The following is a 21,020-nucleotide window of genomic DNA, read 5'->3' as shown; positions in this document are numbered from 1 at the left end:
AAACGATAAGAACAACTCTGCCACCATGAAGGCAAAAGATGTCAAAATAACAGTCTGAATCACCCTAGGGTAGATGTTAGAGCCCCAAATTCCTCTTGACAATGGCATCTGATAAGACCTAGAAGTTCTAAGAATTGCTGCATTAAAACATACTGGACCCTTTTTTTGAATAAAGTGTAAATGAAAGACAAATATACTGATAGGAAAAAAAATTGCAATGTTAAAAAACTAAATAACTAAACAACTTAATTACAGGATGGAGTAATGTTACATGATTTTTATGGAGTTGTTTCTTGCTGGTTTCATATGGTTATTCATTTGAAAATGTGCCTTTGCTGTTTTAAAATAGCAGCCACAGTTAATAAAATACTTCAGTTCTTTGCAGCAATGCTGAAGCAGGATTACATTTTTAAGGGTGAAAAGTTACCTAACGTTTGAACAGGAACAGGTTGCTAGAAATATCTCGCATTATTATTATTATTATTATTATTATTATTATTATTATTATTATTTATTTATTTACGGTTTCAGTAATCATCCTGGCTACCTTTGTTACTATGGAAACATGAAACATATTTATTATCCTGGCAGCAAAGTTCACATACACATACAACAACACTAATTAAATTAATAAAATATGTGACTCGACTTTCCTTGAGGTAACAGTGTAATACAGAAATGCATGGCAGTGCCATTAACCCTATAAAGTTTATGGCTTAAGGCAGTGTTTAATCCGGAATTTATCAGGTGTGGTTTTTGTTAATATAAAACCGGCTTTTTATTAATTTTATACCTAGCCATGGGAATAAGGACACAAAACTGTAACCTTGAGAACATTCTAACGCAGCAGATCTGTCAATGGGTTCATGGAATACTTTCTTTTTTTTGCCACAGAAAGTGTTAAACTGGAACAAAGCATGTCTGCGTAATGCATGCTAATTTATTAAAACTGCCAACTGGAGTCAATTTATCTTGACATCATTTGAATTTAACTGGGTAGGTCTTCTGGCACATGCTGTACTGACTAATTGCTGCTTATTTTGGGAGCTCTGAATCAGCGGGCGCAACAGTCAGAAGCCAGGCCAGATGCTTAGGGTTTCCTTCTGGTAGCGAGTCTAATAGCAGAGAAAGCCTTGCACTGGTTATATTTTGTTACCAGCTGTGAGAGAATTATAACCTTGTGTGAGCACAGAATTACTGAGAGCAGCAGTTGATGGTTTACATCTATTAACCACTACAATATACTGCTTTGTCATAATTTTCCTATTCCTTAGTTAAAGGATATACTCATACAACATCTATACATGTCTTGTTAAAGGTTTTAAAAACAAGAAATCAAGATTTTTTAAAAATATTTTTGTTTACTAACAAATTACTGTACTAGTGTAAAGCTTCATGTCATGTTATAAAGTAATTACTGCACAATATATTGTTTCTTCTTCTTCTAACACTATTTATATTGCCTGTTATTTATATATTTTTATCACGCATCCATAGATGCATTATTTTTATAACAGATCTTAGAATAGGACCCATAGGGTGGGTATAAAGTTGTGCAACATACACGACGGAGAAAATAATACAAATTTGTTTAATACAGGAGATACTGAAATTGAGTGACAGTTCGGTTAACAGATACCTGTTTAAGCCAATGGTTGAGGTTGTCTGGAGTATATCCAGCACATTCAGTCCCCTTTTTTGTTGTCAGGCAATTTACAGTCCATTGAGCAGTCGATATACACTACTTATATAACAGCACTACCCTGTTATAATGCGACCTGTGATAGTGTGGAACCGGTTATAACGTGGTAAGGTCATGGCTCCCATTTCCCCCATAATGCAATTTGATTCTCAAACGTTGGGTGAACGTTCCAGATACACAGTACGAAGCATGGCAGACAGCAAACAACGAAAATCTTTCTGTTAAGAGTACCTGCAAATTGTGTGTGTCTCCTTCCTTCATTTTACACTGTACGTTACAATATTAATTTGGCTTGTGGGCATTGTAAATCATTTCGGGAACAAAAACATTTGTTGTAAGGTGAAACACAAATAATGCAGTCTCCTAATTATGGACCGCGACAAAAACACATTAGAATGGGGTAGCATGGTGTGTGTGTGTGTGTGTGTGTGTGTGTGTGTGTGTGTGTGTGTGTGTGTGTGTGTGTATATATATATATATATATATATTCAGATTCCAATACACAATACACATATAGAATGAAGTACAAGAGGATTCATGTGATAATCCTTTACCAAAATCTTCCAGTTCTCTAGTGCAAAGCCAGAATTCAATTTCTCAGACCGTGTACCTACATTCTTATATAAAAGGCTCTTAATTAACTTTAGGGCTGCTCTGAAGTATAATAGGATTTTAACAGAAGGAGCCATGTAAGTCCTTTTTTTTATTAACAACACAGTGGAATGGAAACCTAAGAATGACCTGCCAACGTACAAATCAATGTTTGGTTTCATTTTCTAACAGCACTACAATCCATCTTACTTCTGATAACTGGTAGCTACCTATCAACTGCAGACAGCAGGCTTTGTTTTGCAGGATCATCTTCTAAAGGAGAAATAATACTTATTCATACACTGCACTAAATGTGTCTTAAGTTTTGACAGTGATTATATTCCTTGATTCATGACTGTATTTTATTATGTACTCCTGTACAGTATTATAAATTCAGGTGGTCATGTTTATTGTTGCCTGTTGTTTGATTCAAAGGTCACATTTAAAAATACTATCTATCATCAGTGCCCTAACTGCCCTAAATTGTCCACTCTGTAGATGCTGTCTGAGTGACTAAGTCAGTTTTTGTAACAAACTGACAAGATGCGTTCCTGAATAATATAGACTCATCAGGTATAGTCTCTAGCATATGAAATTATGACATTTGGTTAGAATATGTAAAATTAAAAAATGATGTGTGGAAAACGGATCTCATCTCGTATCTGTTTTGTTCATTATCCTTTTCTAAGGTGGTAGAAAGATACATTTGAACAACATTTGCTGTGAAGACTACTGAGTGGTGATGCGAAAAGATGAGTGACTAATCTAGATAGACAAGACTTGATCTTTATTGTTGAAATTCTTAAATTTGTCTTTGATGCTCACAGTTACAAACTTTGGTCTGAAAATAAATGAAAATGCATTACGATAGAATGTTCTTTTGTACCTTAGTTTACACGCATTATGTCAGACATTTTAATACAAATTAAAAAATAGCCAAATATAATATGGTTTCAACTTAATCCAATTAATTTAACAACTCAGAAAGCAATAGTTACCAAACATTTATTTCAAGTCTTACATATATTATCGAAATAATTACAAAAGGGAATTTTCTGAAGTGTTAAAAAAATGTTGTTTCTACTGCCATGACAACTAAAGCAGAAAGAAGGGAAGAAAACAGCTTTAAATTAAAAAGATCTTGTATGAGAAATGACAAAGATTTGGGTCCAATACAGAAAGCTCTGAAGTTAGCAGTCCCCTCACATGTTGCTTAGCAACTAGGTAGAATCACATGACCTAGACATATTATGGCATCTGTATTCTCATCTTGGAATATAATTAAACAATATATTTCTGAAAGGTAAATGGATAGGCACTATAAAATAAGGTTAAACTATACTATTGTACATATATTTTACACAGTATGCAAGCAAACAATGCACACATTCAATTCATTGTTGTATAGAATCCAGTTTTAATTTTTTTATATGAACCATGAAAATCACATTAAAACACTTTTTTTTTTAGATACAAAAAGGTGTTATCTAGAAGGCTAATTGTTTAATTCACAAAAGATTTGAACACATTTAATTTGAATCTTAAAAAATGTCCCCCACCCAAAAAATCCAAACATAATGGTTTTAATCAAGGTATATACAGGGTATATCGTCCTTGGGATCTTACAGATTATCTATAAAGTTTGAGGTATAGCACCAAAAATTGAATGCCTCGATTGCTTAAAACGTAGAACAAAGAAACAACATTAGTGAAGAAGTTGCTCTGAGTGTGCTGTAGAAGGGGTCTTGAAGGCGAATGCAAATAACCCAGAGCTCTTTGTGTGGTCAATATATACAAAGGGGATATATTATAATTAGAAAAAGGGAATTTATTTGACTGAAAATGTTCGCTTTATTTGCTTCATAACAGTTACACAGTATTCATTTGACAACTTTTTTTTTTTTTTTTTTTTTTTTTTAAACTAAGATTAAAGTTAAGAGCCAGATGCAATGCTGAGACACATGCAAGTTTTGAAAGTGGGCTTGGAAATAACAGTACTGTACAAAAGAATAATTACAGTTTATTAAAATACACCTTCTTAGCACCTCTTTGTTGTATTTTACAGAGCACCATTGTAGTCATTTTTGTACAGCACCAAAAGGAATCCAAAAGGCGGTCATTTCACTGCACATCAGACCTCCGCATGTTGTTGCCTGTGTACCATTCTTTGCCAAGGCATCAAATGTCCTTCACGGTTTTCCATAACAGGTATAAGTCATGTGATTCTGGCCCTACAAGGGCAACAAGTATTTTCTAGATAATACATACATACACGGCAAGACAAATTCTCTACACCATTCTTATTCAAAACTTGCATGTGGCATGAAGTGGGTTGGTGACACCAAGTCGCAGCTCGCTTGTGGATCTGCCCGTTGCTCTGAGTTTAACCAAGGAAGCAGACAGGACCAACTACAAATCCAAATTTCTGGTTTGGATCACCAAAGTCATTCAACATCACGTCTACGATTGGCACCTGATCAATTTTAGGTGTGTTGATCTCCATCACAGTCTTTTCATAGCCTTTCCTCAACTGTAAAAAAAAATTAAAAAAAGAGATAAGACATTAAAGCTCCTAACACCTTTGTAATGAGTTAATTTAAACTGTATCACTTGAGAACAGTGTGGCAAAAGGGTATATTTACATTGCGCAAAATTAGTTGGCACACAATAATCTATACTGTGCCAATGCACATACCTCTAATGCACATACCACCTCAGTGATCATATTAACCGTTACATTAAACAAACTGATAAATGTTATATTGACAATTGTTTTGCTGGCTTTCAGAAATGTTCTTCTTATGAACGTAGTCACCTAAAAACACAAAGTGAAAAAAGGGAGTGGTGTTTTGTACAGATTTTGCTGTTAACAGAAAACAAAATGAGCCTGTCATTCTGGTCTGTCACAATGATAGAAACATGACTGAATTCGGAATACTTACTGCGCAACCATCATAGAGGGCTTTGATGTACGGATTGTTATCATAAGACATCTCCTCGTCATTTGATCCCAGGAACCTCAGAGCCTTGTCAAAGCTGTCGGATGACACATCATGCCAGGCCACGGACTGATGACAGTTGTAAGTGAAATTCTGTCTGGCAGAGGCACTCAGTAATTTCAGGAATGTCATTTGGACCGTGTTAATTTGATTGCCTTCAACGTCCACATATGAGAGCTGTGGGAGAACAGCAAAGAGGTTTGTGGGAAGTTGAAAGAAAGAGGTGGAAAAAAAACTTCAAAAGGGAAACAGCTGTCTACACCGGCATGATTTAACATTTGAATGCAAATGAGGTACGGAACATAAACATGGTTTGAAAATATAAATATTTCTTCAAACCGTTGTGATACATGAATAAATTACACTTTCAAAGAAGAAGACATGTAATAAAAACAAGTGCCTTTCAACTACTATCAAACTGCCTGCATACAAATGGTTTTGAAATGTAAATAATGCATTCAAACATAGAGAAACAGAAATGCATTAAAAGGCAGAAAGGTTTTGAAATGCCAATGAGGGGTAAATGGTCAATTAACAGAAATTATGTTAGTGATGAAAACACAAAAAAAAGAAAACGCAGTTCCTTTAAAAAATTATATTTCCTTTAAAAAGTGTATATTTACTATGAGGACCCTTTCCATTTTGAACCTCATTTTTTTCCTAAAAAAAAAAAAAAAAATCCCCCAAACACACACACACCTTGTAGCCATTTACCAGGAAAGCAAGCTATGGGGTTCATAAATATGTGATCTTTTTACAATTGATGTGCTATGATTTTATTTTTTTATTTTTTTCTTTGCATTTTGTTTTCCTCTTATGGGGATTTTGCTTTAGCAGTTCAGCTTAATATTTCTAATAAGTAGATTTGGAAGCATAACCATCATCATGACATTTTGGATTATAGGTAACACTGCTTTGAAAAATAAATCAATAAATACACAAATGGTAAAAAATCACCCTAGCTACAATTTAAATAGTGCTATTTTATGCCTTAAGATCCATGAAGTGGTAATAATGGATTATAAACTAGGAGAAATATTGATATGGACAAAGGATCACAGAAACCTTTTAGTGCCCTGCATTTCTACAAGATGACTGGGAACAAGTATAATGGAAAATGGCCCTAAGTCTACTTACTAGTTTGCCACGCTTAAATTCACTGAACCAAGATCCTGGAGTTTCCTTGGGCCAGGATGAAATTCTGACCTATTATTTGAAACAAACAAGACAGATTAGTAACACTGCAAAGGGCCACACATGTGGTAAAATAAAAATCTGAAAAAATCAAGGGAATCAAATGATCAATGAAAACATGTATGTTAAATACATTCTAATAAACCTCGGAACATACAATATTGTTCCACATGGCACGTATACAGATTAAAATATTAAAATTGCAGTAACAGAAAAGTCATTTAACTCATGAAAGGCTGCTCAATGGCAGCTGTGGTGGATAAATTCCCTACACAGGTCTACACACACACACCCATTGTATTCACTCTTTGTGCTGTCTCACCAGGTTACCTGGGATGTCATCCCTAGTGAAAGATCTGAAGTGAAGACATTTCATGGCTCAGTTCCCACAGGTTCCTGTGAGGCTGGAGCATGAATGAGTATTTCACAGCAAAAAAGGTTCCTGGCTTACCAGCTATAATGGATTCACATTAAAATACTGGAAAAAGTACATTGTACACTATTGCAACAATATGTAAAACATCGTTTTAATTTAGAAACATCAGTTTCTTATGAAATATGCTTCACCTGAAATACTGTTCCCCTATCTCAGTCAAAGGTTTGTAAGCCCTTTGTATTAAAGACATTACAATACAGCAGTTCAGTGATATGAAATAGTGCTAGCTACATAATGTATATCAAGCAGATATGTTATATTTATTAACCAATAGCTAACTAAGCACATTAACCTTTGCGCATTAGCTGTGTCTAACAAATGACTAACAATACTCTATCTATTGTATTAAACTGAATGTTGCTTTTACTAAAGCCCAAGTACAGATTGCAAGGATTTAGGTGTATTTTCATGGAAAGTGTTTGGAATAGAGAGTAAGCTTTTTTGTGAGAGATAAAGAGGTTGCTGTGGTAACAGCTAGCAATAAATTAAATAATTAAATTTAAGAGGTACCATTAGCCATTATTTTATTGTCTGCTATGGGGGATGCTTGGGTTGTCCTGTATATATTACAGTGACAAACAAGCACTAAAAAATATAAAAGAAAAAAAAGAAAAAAAAAACAACAATATGGGCAATATGGCTATTGAAAAAGAGCTCTGTGTGATATGTGATATATATATATATATATATATATATATATATATATATATATATATATATATATATATATATATAAACAGAATCAACACAGCAGCTCTTGAGGCTCTATTTAAAAGTTTTAGACAGCAAAAAGTAAACAAACCAGATTATGCGCACGCACACATAGTAATCTCTATGGAAAGCCATCTATGACAAAAACGCATTGTGCTGCTTTAGAGCGAGCCAGAATCTCATGGGACAGAAAAAAGGCAAGCACGTTATTCTGAAATACCTCGCTTAAACAATACTCAACTTCTTGAAAATGCTGTGTAGTGATTTTTATATATGTATATCAAGGCTCGAAGTTAACATATATTTGGTAGCAATTTGCTACCCAAAACTCTTCTTAGTTTTTTTTAGACAGTAGCATTTTTGTGACACCTTACGCCACAGTATGTGACTGACCCTGAGTGAACACGTACACAATTACGGGTATTAGTTTTTTTTAACACGTACATTATTAGTATCTTTTATAAAGCGGGAAACCATTGCTAATAGAGCTTCCCGATAGATGACTGAGGTTTGTACCGCCCCATAATGCAAATCGTATTGGACAGTGGAGTACAAATACCTACAATACAGAACAACGTGGATACAATTTAAAGGTATGACGTATATTTTATAGACCAAAAGTTAAATTAAATAGCTGTTAAAAACAATACAATTTTACAAGATAAAAGGCAATGACCTAACAGGATATTAAGTTTATTCAGTGTCTATAAAATGCTAATTTAATCTGTCATAGAGATTATTTTGTTATAATGTTAACCCTGGTTTCACCCACGCTAAAAATGAACACATAATAGGTAGATAATAATTACTTTATCAAAATTCAGACTACAAAAAAACCAAAAACAAAACAGGAGCAAATAGCTATAACGTTACCATGATCCAAGTAACGTCATCATGGTGTGAGTTTTCACTCATATGCAGATGACACACAATTATATTTTCAGACCACACCTGATACAAATGTGGCTGTTTCGGCTCTTGATAATTGTCTGACTGAGATTAAAACTTGGATGCGGCAAAACTTCCTACAATTAAATAGCGATTAAACCGAAGTAATGCTGCTTGGCTCTCCTCGACAACTTAGAAATGTTGACTCTTTTAAACATAGTGATCGATGGGCTTGAAGTTAAATCTAGCTCTGTAGTTGAGAATCTTGGTGTGGTCTTTGACCCCAGCCTTACTTTCGAGTCACATATTCGCAATGTCAACAAGGTATCCTTTTTTCACCTTTGTAACATTGCTCATCTGCGCCCTATGCTGTCTGTGCCTGATGCAGAAAGGCTAGTTCATGCCTTTGTTTCTTCCCGGCTCGATTATTGCAGCGTGTTGCTTGTGAGTGTCTCCAAGGCTGCTATCAGCAGGCTGCAATATATTCAGAACTCCGCTGCTCTCATTTTAACTGGCATTAAACTGGGTCCCCATATTACACTGGTTCTTGCTTCTCTGCACTGGTTGCCGGTTGCGAGCAGGATTGATTTTAAAATACTGTAGTTAACCTAAAAGGATCTGAACGGCTTAGCTCCATGTTACATTGCTGAATTGCTTACACATTACACACCCATACGTAATCTACGTTCTTCATCCTCGGGTTTATTGGCAATACCCAAAACTAAGCACTCCATGGGCAGTAGGACTTTTTGCTGCTATGCGGCCAAACTTTGGAACGACCTTTCTCAGTCTATCAGGGATGCTAAGACTGTTGATGCTTTTAAAAAACAGTTAAAGACACACTTTTACTTTCAGGCATTTTTATCATGATTTGGTTTTTGATTTGTGTAATTTCTTTTTATATTATTTATACTCTTAATATGCTGTATGTATATATGGTTCTCTGTGTTTTTTGTGTTTGTACAGCGCTTTGAGATGTGTGCATTTAGGCGCTTTATAAAATAAAGATTATTATTATTATTATTATTATTATTATTATTATTATTATTATTATTATTATTATTGTTTTTCCTTGTTTTATCAGTATGAATAATTGACAACATACAGATTGTGAGGTGCATTCATTTATCTATCTGTTTTCTTTTTATAATAGATTATCACTACCTTGTGTACACCTGTTTAATTAGTGAAACGTGTGCTTTAACACAAAATGTTGTATACACACACACACACACACACACACAAACACACACACACACACACACATGGCTAACTAATGTCTAACTTTTAACTAACTTTTATTCTGTATAACCTATAGATCCACTGTCTTAACCCCAATGTTTCTAACCACTAAATGTAAGACTTTTGTATAATTAATTAGGGAGCTAAGATTTGATTATTGTATTTGGGTTATGTCCATCAAAAACATCGATTACACTTTTGATAAATTAGATCAATGAACTTACTGCCTCAGACTTCCTATCTGGGTAGATACAAGTCTCGCCGCCAGATGTGAAGTTACAGTAAACTTTGAAGGAATCTCCAGAGCAACCCTGGTTAGGATCAATCCAGTATTCACCTAGACATTGAAAAAAGGCATTATTTTCAATTCACATTTTCATTTTTTGCATGTAGCAGAGCAGTTATCCTTCTCTGATCAAACACAACATTCTACCAACACAGGGTTTAGACGGCTAGTTAGACTACAGTACCGGTTCAGCAGAAGAATCCAAATTAGTTTAGATTTTGAAACTGCATAATAGTGCATTTTTACCCGAAATGTCATGAATGTTAAATGCCAAGACATCAGGTAAGCAGCTCTGTCAGTCTTGTGTATGCAGCAGTGGCATATTTAAATGCATTGTGTTCTGTCTTGTCTCTTGACTGATGCTGGCCCATAGGTAGATGCATAGCATTTTGAGTCATGGAGAAATGCTCTTATCAGTCCCACTTGGGAGCCTATTTAAAACTATGTACTTTAAATGCCAGCTGGGCAATAACTCAAGCAATCATTATGTTCCAATGTCTGTTTATGATGGCCCAAGTTCCTTACCATCTGGGAACTCTGGATGGCAAAGCTGCAGGTCCTTGCAGGTTCGTGCTGGGTTGTTCTGGGTGCCCATGGGGTACTTCATGTGCTCAATATCTTGTTTGAGTGTGTTGAGCGACCCGAAGATCTCTTCCATGCCGTCTGAGTAATCCAGGACATTTCCGGCTTCGTCAGCTTGTTCAGATGATCTCCTGGTCTTCTTTGGAGACTGGATAGGCAAAGGCTGAATAACCTCACCAGGAGGACCCTTCAGAAATGAGTAACAGAACCGGTTATTTAGAAACTAGACACTTTCATGGTAAACAGCCTTATTATTCTTTGACTTTATCGAGACTCAGACCCATCTTATGGACTGATCCCAAAAATGTAATAACCTCCATTTTATACCATTTCTTGGAAAAAGTAAAAATGATGCCAGGATCCTTAAGATATTCTGCAGTTATTATTTGTTCCTATTAAGTTGCATCTACTGTAAGCAATGCTTTTTTTTTTTTTTTTTTTTTAAGAAAACAAGCTAGAAATATAGTGGAATTTTACATTTTTATTTGGTGGATTTTAAAGAGCACTTACAGGAAGACCTGGAGGACCTGCCACACCTGTGTCACCCTTTTGACCAACAGAACCCTGTGAAGAGATGAAAACACCTTGAGGACATCTGTGTCACACTTCATTTGGCTTAGGATTGTGCTATCAATGAAACATTGTTTAATCTAAAACAAAAACGAAATGTAGAAACCTACCAAAGAACCCTTGCTACCCTTTGGACCTTGAGGACCCTACATTAAACAAACAAAAAGAAATACATTTTAGTAAAAATGAATCTCCTTAAAATCAGGGTTTCATGATTTAAACAATTCATTCTAATGAAGGAGAACAGCTTACTGGGAGACCGGGAGGACCGGGGGGACCAAGAGGACCAGGTGAACCACCGATACCCTGTAAAACAAGCACAAAGAAACAAAGGCAATTGTTACTACCCACTCTAATCAAATTAAATGTTATAAGTTGAAAGAATAACAACAGCTATATTTGAAAAAAAATAAAAAAATTAATAGGATACTTACTGAGTCACCCTTGGAGCCATGAGAACCTTGTAGGCCAGGAAGACCTCGGTCACCCTTCTCTCCCTGCTCGCCAGGTGGACCGATGAGACCAATCAAACCTGGATGACCCTATAATGACAGACACACAATACTAACAACATGTAGGCCCCACACAAATCCTGTGGCTAAACTGCCACCCTTACCTATGACATGATACAAATTTTGACAGGTAGCTGAACACTGTAATTGCACTATTATTATGTAAATTAATTATACATTTTATTTATATTTCTAATTATATGTGATCTTTTCAATTCTCTTGTCAGCAGTGACACAGCTATAGAATTCTACATAAAATAAGTGGTATCAGGCCCATCAATGTAATTATTGCAGGTTAATTCAGAACCTGTCAAACTGCTCTGTTGGTGGTGAAAGTTATAGATAAAATGGAGGGTTGATGACCATTATAGTATTAATCCAGCAAAAAAAAGAAAAGATTTACATAGGTTTACCAGCAGAATAACAAAATGCTTGCTATTTGGCATGCAGATTACAAATCTAAATTCCTTTAAACTTGGATAGATAATTATATTCGCTGCCACAAACTTTGCAAGATGTGAATCACACAGCCTTATTTGTAGTGTATGTCTATGTATTTTTCAAAAGTCTAGACATGGAGAAAATAAATGTACAAACAGTGCTACCTCATTATAACGCGGTTGTCGGGTTCCATAATTACGAGACCGCATTATTTGTGTTTCGCCTTATAATGAAGATTGGCGTTTTTGTTCCCGAAATGATTTGCATTGACCACAAGCCAAATTAATATTGTAGCGTATGGTGGAAAATGAAGGAAGAAGACACACACAATTTGCAGGTACTTGAATCCATGGTTTATTCGGACGATTATTCCCTGGGCCATACCAAAAACAACAAACTGTCTTGCACTCTCACAGCAGCACGTTCACACAGCAGCTTGTTGCCTCACTCGGCTCTGTCAGCGCTGATGTGGGCACCCTCTATATGCTTTCATGTCCCCACCTCCCCAGATGTCACCCACCAATCCCGGCTAAGGTAAGCTTATCACTTTCACACACACACAAACAAACAACAGGGTCCGTAGACCAATCCTGCAAAAGTATAAATCCTGGGTTGTTACAATATATACAGTATAATAGAAACTGTTATTCCATTAGTTTAAAGTTTACACCACTCTTATTTAAATTGTATATTTGTTGTAATAAATGTTGTAAACTGTAAATAAAAAACACAGAATCCAAGGATGTTAATACACACTTGTATTGTTTCGTACTTGTTTTGTAACATTAATGCACAGAAAAGAAAATAATACTATACGTCCCACTTTCAACTTAAATGCTTTTAAATACGGTAAAGTAAAAACAACAATAAACCAAAATCAGTGTTGTAGGTGTTTTTTTCTTTTTTTCTTTTTTTTGAGTATCTATTACACTTTATCCGAGCATACTTCAGGATAACATCACCAGGATCACTTAAAGTATCTGGAACGTTCATCCAACGTTTGCAAGTCAAATTGCATTATGGGGGAAATGGGAGCCATGACCTTACTAACAGGTTGTGTTATAACTAGGTAGCACTGTAATAAGTTTTACATTACAATTTCATCCAGTTAACTTCAAGTCATTTCTTTAGTTGTCATTGTCATTGTTGATTGGGGGTTGTATAGTGGATGTTTTTATTATTATTATTATTATTATTATTATTATTATTATTATTATTATTATTATTATTATGCAGTTAAACCCAGTTAAACTTAGTTGGCAGTTCACATTGCCAAAATTACTTCAGCCCGGCCTGCACCATTGCTCATCCTAAGACTGAAAAGTACCACTCCAGGTCTGTGGTGCAGTCCACTGAACCAGGATCTTTACAAACTGGAGCAGTGTTGGGATATCCATGCTACATCTGATCTTTGGCAAAATGAGAAGACACCAAGGGTTTCAGGGCAACCATCTATTTTTTTTGGCTCATGAGTTCAATATGTACTTGTCTGGTTTTTTTTTTGTGGTTTTTGGGGATAACTCACCTTTTCACCTTTAGTACCAGGATCACCTTTCAAGCCAGGGAGGCCAGGTGGACCCTAAACATAAAAAAAGAAAAGTGAAAAATAAAATATGCAGACTTATACCAGGTTTCAAATCACCCATCTGGGTCACATTTATTAAAGCATTAGAAGACCTGCAAATGGTGTGAAAATCTTACCATAGGTCCAGGGGGGCCATCTTGTCCAGAAGCGCCTGGAAGTCCTTGTTCACCCTGCAAAATGATAACACACAGTTAGACCCCTCATAAAGATTGCAATTTTACACATTTAGACCAGTTTGTATTGTAACAAAAAAGAGAAGAATAATAGCACTAAGATTCCTCTCCTTAGGTGGTGGTTATATATAGTTATGTAGCACCAGGAAGAACTTGGGCATAGTCTAAGATCATCCCTCTGTGTTCGGTCTTCATATTATGAAAAAAATATTGATCATTTCTACTTACAACAGGGCCTGGAATACCACGAAGACCCTCTGAGCCTTGCTTTCCTGAGGGACCTTGTGGACCAACTGGGCCTGTCTTTCCTTGTGGACCCTCTGAACCAGCTTCTCCCTGTTATTGAAATGAAAACAATAACACTTTAATAAAATAATAACAGCTTTGTTTTGTAAGATGCTTCCAACTATAATATTTCACAAACAAACAGTCCACATCAGCATCTGGTGAACATCATCTTCTGTGGCAGGTAGAGTTTTTGGGGAATCTTTGATTAACCTGCACAGATTTCTCCATATTCATTGGGACGGAATTGATAATTTTCGTCTCTCAACATTTTATTTTGTCCTTGAATACTAAACTAGGAATAATTAAATTTTACTAAATATTAAAACACCTGTCAATTTAAGTGCTGCATGTCACTGAAATATATAACTTATATAGAAACGGAAGCCACAAATGAAAGCTGTGATTAATTCGTACAGTACCTTTGCACCCTTTTCTCCTTGCCTGCCTTCAGCACCAGCTAATCCAGGAGGACCCTAGAGAATGAAAGTGAAAAAAAAGTTAATCATACTGTCATCTAGTTTGTAATTGCATTGTTACATGGAACATTAATACAATGTCATAGGAAAAGGTTTGCAAATGAGTCCCAGTGCCTAAGTGCTTAGTCTTACAAAATCCCTTCATATATGTATTATAACAATAAGCCACAATCAGCTATGTTTGTCTAGTCAGAAAACAACAAGAGGTTGTCTAGTCAGAAAACAACAAGAGGTAAAAGGTCAGCATTTGAACCAAACAATTAAAAATTCATTTGCCAGCATCATTAATACTGCTACTTTAATAGCTCACAAAGAAACAAATAGTTGCCTGCACTACTTCAGTCCTATATTGAATCAATTTTTTTCTAATGAAGCACTATTATCATCTATTAATTGTTTTTATATGTAAATTCAAAATAAAACAAATTATTGGAACATATTAGATAATACATCTCCATAGGTACTATGTGGCAATAATAACTAAGCACTGTAGCTAAAATGTAAATGATCACACTGTGATCACTAAATTATAATTATCTCTCACCAGGCAAGAACAAATGACAGTACATCATTACTAATCATGCTTAATGCTGCATTTAGCTGCACCAGGCACTGCCAAATAAATGGGCCACTCAGAACAGTGTCTTCACACCAGAGAGGGGTTCTAAGCATTATGTATTACTCCCGTTTCTTTATGTAACAGAAGAAACTAGCAAATGATTTTACAGGGTTGGACAATACAAATGATCTACCTATGTTATTTTGATGTCCTCTGGGTAATTTCATTTGTTCAAAATCACTTCCAAGTGAAAAACTGCCCTTTGACTTAATGAAACCATCGTCTCATCGAGATGCAAGTGCAAGATTAAATAAATGTAAAGCCTCTTCTGTGATCAAGTGGATTGTTGTGTTGCATTCGCCAATGGAACAAGATACACATGCCTTTTAACTGTCGAGACCCTCTTTCTTGCCATAGCTATTTTCACAAAGATTTTTTTGCATGGTAGTTTTGTAGTTTTCGATGTTTTTTTCATGTTTATAATGCCTATATATTTTAAAAAGGAAATCTAAAAAGGCAGGACATATCACATGTGTTCTGATATAATGTATAGGTGTCACAAACTGTGGTATTTAAAGACACAGAAAAAAAGCACAATGTATTTAGCCTTTTTATGTAGAAAATGAAACCTTGCAAAAAAACATTTTAGTTATTCAAAGCACTAACTCCTAGAGCTTGTTAACTTCATTTCAAATAGCTGTAGGCAAGATGCTGAGAAAGCAAATCTCTTTACCTTAAATGCAAAACAACCCCTTAACTGTGTATTACAAATTCTGTGGAGGATAGAACCTGTGATTTTCAGAAATTATTCTATCTTGTATTTCAAGGATTTAAACTCCTAGTGTGATGAAAAGGCAGTTTTGCTAATATATCCCCCAGGTCTTTAGTAATTGAGCCTCTGATGTGATATATTTATATTTATATTATATTGTTCAAGTTATGACATATGCTGGGTAGGAAGAAATGTTCATTTGAGGATCAGAGATGGCATAGATTGGGAAAATATTATATGCATATTTTTTAAATATGCACTGTGATAATTTGGGCTTTGCCAGGGTAAATGATATGGTTGTCTGGGATTTTTTACGTTGCTGGTAGGTATGTGGACTAGGTTTTTAGACCCATTACAAAACAAACTGGAAAGGGGTTAGGGGGCTGAACTGTTGAAACACATAATGAGGAAAGCCTAACGAAGACAAATTAGAATTGATGATATTATCATATCAATTCCTGTCAGAAGTCTTGGTGTTTTTTTTCCACACTTTGTTTAAATATTCTCAACCAAATGCAAGTGAATTTTATAATGAATTGCTAATTTGAACAGCAACCTTGTGGTTTCAATGTGGGTTTATGGCACATTATTTAGGTTGTGTGGACAGGGATTTTGGGGGTACACAAGCAGTTTGTTCATTGTTCAGAGCCTGGTGTGTATAATTTATATACATCTATCCATACATTAGCCTACTCTGTCTTCTTTAATTGGATGTCTGAGAGAAAAATATGCTGCCTGAGCCAGGTAGCCCTGCTTTCCACATAGGAAAATACACCACAGAATTGAGGCATGTTTAGAGGACTGCAATCCTGAATGTACCGAAAAATATGTAGGAGGCAGTTTGCATTGAAATAGGATTTTAGAAAGAACATGGTCCCAAACTCAATGTTTATTGATGAATTGCAATGCCAGTTTATGCATTGTATCCCGTTCTGGTGTTTCAAGCGTTAGACGGGTCAAAAACTGAACAAAAATATCTATTAAAGGTTAATAAAATTGTATTACCCTAAGATGCAATTCGTCTCTGAGAAACCGAATAGAATATTTCTTGATGAGGAGACTAGGAGCATGTCTCCAGGTACATGTCCTGAAAATGACAACTTAATTCCCCTTTATACATTACGCCATTGTTTTTACATTGCTGTCATTCAGCCCACTTAGATCAGTATTATATTAGAAAGCTATCTCTATATGTCATCCAAAACCTGGTTCTATTTGAGTGAAGCAAATGAGTTTGAGACTAACTCTGTCTTTGTATTTTCTATTTCACACATAGATTTAATATCCAGAAAAAGCCCATTAGCACTCTCTTCACTTCTTCCTGGTTTTGAGACTTATTCCCACAGACTTTCATACAATGACCCAGTTGAAACTATAATGCCAAAGAAAGTTGTATTCATTAAAAGCATGACACTGAAGAAGTAGTTAATCTCTATGCTTTAAGATTGATTCATTCACATCTGTATCTGAATGAATAGCTCCATGTGGTCAACTTTCAGAACCATAGTTTTCCTGAACTGATCTCTGGTTGCTCATTCATTCATTATTTTATCAAATACTGTGCATGTGTGATTAGACACCATTATTTAAATTGAAAAACCTATTTACATTTCTATCAAGTTTGCATGCACATAATGTTAGTTATTATATCCTTGCTGTTATCTATGTACCACTATGAAGAGCACATATGTGTAGCTTTATCACATTTCTAGCATTTTTAAGATATAGCTTCAAAAGTGGGAATCTATAATGCCTTGGATTGCATCCTCGATTTTTCAACCTTATCAAACAGATTTGAAATGGTCTGCAATAAACCTTAAGGGCCTGCATTATCACTGTTGTCACAATAGTGACAATTGATTATTATTAAATTGTTATCGTTTTAGATTAGAATCTTTAATTGCTATTCAAGGCATTACTGATGCAATAAAACTGGTGTGGTACTCCTTAAAACAGGCAGAGCCAATTAAGCATGTTATCACAAACAAGGCTGTTTAAGGCAGTGATAGAATGTATTTGTTTAACTACTTCCAAGCTATGTTTAATGATGTAGTTTATTAAAAAAAAAAAAAAAAAAAAAAAACATTAAAGTTCAACTAATTGCCCTCAGTGGCAAAGCAAAAGATCATTATAAACTCAGCAGTTTTTTGTAATGTGCTTCCAAAGTGTGCCATAGGAAACAGGAGATCTAATGACATGTTGTGGTAGAATTAAAAACAACAACTAAACTTATTTACATTTAAACCAACTTCTGTAGCTGTAACCATCCTTTAATGACCACACCCAAAATTAGATGTGTTGTTTTTGTCATTAAAATATAGTACACGAAACCTGAACAAAAATCAGTCTGTATACCTCTCTTGTACAGTCATGTAAAACATTCACTGCAAATTAAATATGCTATGCAACCAATCACCTGTGAAGGCAGATTATTGTATTAAACTTCAATTACTGATATACCGGATTCAATTATTATTATTCTTTTTTTTTATTTCTAAAGAGTGCATATTGCTCCTCAGCTAATAACAAGAAGTGATACTGCTGAAAAAAAAATAACAAAAAAAAAACAAGATAAACCCACTCTTAACCACACTAGCAGCCTACAGCAGGGGTACCAAAATACAACACGGTTTATACTCATCCATGGTCCTTAAGAAAATAGCTCTTAGCATTTCCTTTAGCACGGCTGTGGATATGGCCTCTGGCACCAGCTCATTTCTACCATGCGGTAAACTGTAATGTAAAAGATGTGGATGTTCTACTCACTCTTTTACCAGGAGGACCAGGTGGGCCAGCTTCTCCAGATGGACCAGGAGGACCCTTAACAGTTAGGAAAAAAAGACATTGAGCTACATGGACATAACAATAACACTGACCAAGAGTACTGTTCTTTACAGACATGCTGAGTTTGCACTTCAAAGCCCTGCCTGTGCATTCGTAATTCATTTAATGGAACATCAAAGGAAAAATAACACAATTATCTTGTTCTGTGTTCATTGTCAACAGATCTTTGACCAAAACTGAAAGGAATATGTGGTATGTTTTAAATAATAGTACATACGCTGAGATTTCTCTGCAGAATGTCTAAGGTGGATCATTTATTATAATGAAGATGAGGTTTTAACTATATCCTCGTGCATGTTTTTCCAGGTGATCTGTATTGTTGTAACAAAAGGTAATTAAGTCCATGTGAGTTATTTAAAGTCACAAAAATTAAGTAGCGTGGTAACTCATTGTGTGACAGGCCTATCAGAGGCCTGTGAAATGGTTGTATAAAAAAATAACTAGAAGATATGACTCTGAACTCTCAGTAACCTACTTAATGATATAATACATCTTTAGGGGTAGAGATTCCCAGAATTAATATAGCTCTCTCTCCTACAGTATATGTCTATGTTTATACAGAGGAAGAATTTCCTTGTAATCGTATTTCTTACAAAAAAGCAGTAGATATGTAAAACCATGTGGCTTCCCAAATATGCCCTCTCAAGAACCTTGCAGCTTTTTACATTTGGAGGTTCAAATTCTGACCAGCTTGTGTTGGGTTTGACATTCCAACTACTTCCACAATTAATATTGAGCTGCTAGAAATACTGAATTGTTTGTTTGGCAGGGCAGGGACCCTGCACATGTAAATGTGTACATTCGCCGTGTGTGTAATTATTGTATTATTGTAATAGCAGGGATTCAAACTACAAACCAAGCATGTGAAAATGTGGCTGGACTGGTTATATGTGCATAATGTGTCCAGGTTCTAATTGATTCATTTGCCATTAGACCTGGCCACATGGTCTAAAAGAAGAGCCAGTTTGTTTGCTCTGTGCATTGGTTATGGAAGGACTGAGAGCAGCTGGCTGTGCTGCAGTGAGAGAGCTGTTGCTTTGTTTTGTATTTAGTTTGTTTAATTGTAATAATAAAAGTGTGCAGAGAAAGCGTCTGAACTGCAATCTCCTGTGTCTACTATCCCCTGCCACTAGCCTTGCCTGCAACGCTACCCTTTCACAGGGCACTAAAACAAACACACTTAGAAACAATACATTGCACCATTAGTGCAGCGAGATCAAAGTGTGTACCACAGTTATGAACAAATGGCAGGCTTTTTTAAAAGAACAGTTGACAAAGCAGTCAAGTTAAATGCTACAATGTGATAATTAGAAAGTACAGTATCTACCAAAGCATAGATATTACATACAGTACATTGACTGCAATGCATATGTTATATATACAATCTGATATATTTAATCTAAACTTTTTTTATTTTTTATTAAGTATAAATACATATTTAAATATCTTAAACACTTTTACACTTCTCAAGGCTTATAAATAATATTTCAATCCTGAACTTCAAAAGCATTTTCTCATTTTACGGTTAAGCTTACACTTCACTTAACATGCATGTCTTTTTTGAAGTATTTTATTACAGTTACATTGTGCAACTTAGATTCTCAACCTTACATGACAAATTTCAATGCAAGGTACTACAAATCATTGTTATGGTAATAACAATTCTTTATTCTATACAATTTATAAGGTTAAATGAACTGTCAGGCAAATATACTGCACAGTACATTCAATCTACAGTGTGTTAGAAGAGAGTAGACTGCAGATTGAATGTACAGTCCACTGGTTGCCTGATCTATTGTTACTCAAAATAACAACAACAATAATAATAATAATAATAATAATAATAATAATAATAATAATAATAATAATAATAATAATAATTCATACTTACAGGTTGACCAGCTTCACCATCGTCTCCCTTCTCTCCACCAGACCCATCTTGGCCCTGCAATTAAACAACACAAATTATTTCATGGCTTTAAACTTCATCTTTAAACTTCATCTTTCTGTACTTTTCTGTCTGAACAGAGTTTTTTTGTGTAGAATGGCAATATGATTGTTTCATCAATGATAAACTATAGTACATCATGTGTTACACTACAAAATACAAAAAATAATACACATTGCACCCTTTATCAAAGTACCTTCAAAGATCAGTTTTTTTTACAA

At 35.1% G+C, this 21,020-nt stretch overlaps 1 protein-coding gene across 6 annotated transcripts in view; it reads right to left on the bottom strand.

The window, feature by feature from the left end:
- Positions 1-3,057: 3,057 nt before the first annotated feature.
- Positions 3,058-21,020, bottom strand: part of col11a1a (collagen, type XI, alpha 1a) — an 88,833-nt gene continuing 70,870 nt past the window's right edge. For all 6 annotated transcript variants that reach the window (XM_034021985.3, XM_034021994.3, XM_034022002.3 and 3 more), the window contains 15 exons: positions 20,743-20,796; positions 18,774-18,827; positions 14,620-14,673; positions 14,141-14,248; positions 13,856-13,909; positions 13,680-13,733; positions 11,636-11,743; positions 11,454-11,507; positions 11,312-11,347; positions 11,142-11,195; positions 10,575-10,818; positions 9,988-10,100; positions 6,430-6,498; positions 5,236-5,469; positions 3,058-4,823 (listed from right to left, as the gene is read on the bottom strand). In XM_034021985.3, the coding sequence (XP_033877876.1) occupies positions 4,677-4,823; positions 5,236-5,469; positions 6,430-6,498; positions 9,988-10,100; positions 10,575-10,818; positions 11,142-11,195; positions 11,312-11,347; positions 11,454-11,507; positions 11,636-11,743; positions 13,680-13,733; positions 13,856-13,909; positions 14,141-14,248; positions 14,620-14,673; positions 18,774-18,827; positions 20,743-20,796 (1,437 nt within the window). In that variant the 3' untranslated portion in view covers positions 3,058-4,676. The remainder of the gene's footprint in view (positions 4,824-5,235; positions 5,470-6,429; positions 6,499-9,987; positions 10,101-10,574; positions 10,819-11,141; positions 11,196-11,311; positions 11,348-11,453; positions 11,508-11,635; positions 11,744-13,679; positions 13,734-13,855; positions 13,910-14,140; positions 14,249-14,619; positions 14,674-18,773; positions 18,828-20,742; positions 20,797-21,020) is intronic.

This window comes from Acipenser ruthenus, chromosome 10 (assembly GCF_902713425.1).
Source record: "Acipenser ruthenus chromosome 10, fAciRut3.2 maternal haplotype, whole genome shotgun sequence".
In the NCBI taxonomy this organism is placed as follows: domain Eukaryota; kingdom Metazoa; phylum Chordata; class Actinopteri; order Acipenseriformes; family Acipenseridae; genus Acipenser; species Acipenser ruthenus.
Note: the sequence above shows the minus strand (reverse complement) of the source record. Positions and strands in the feature narration are given on the sequence as shown.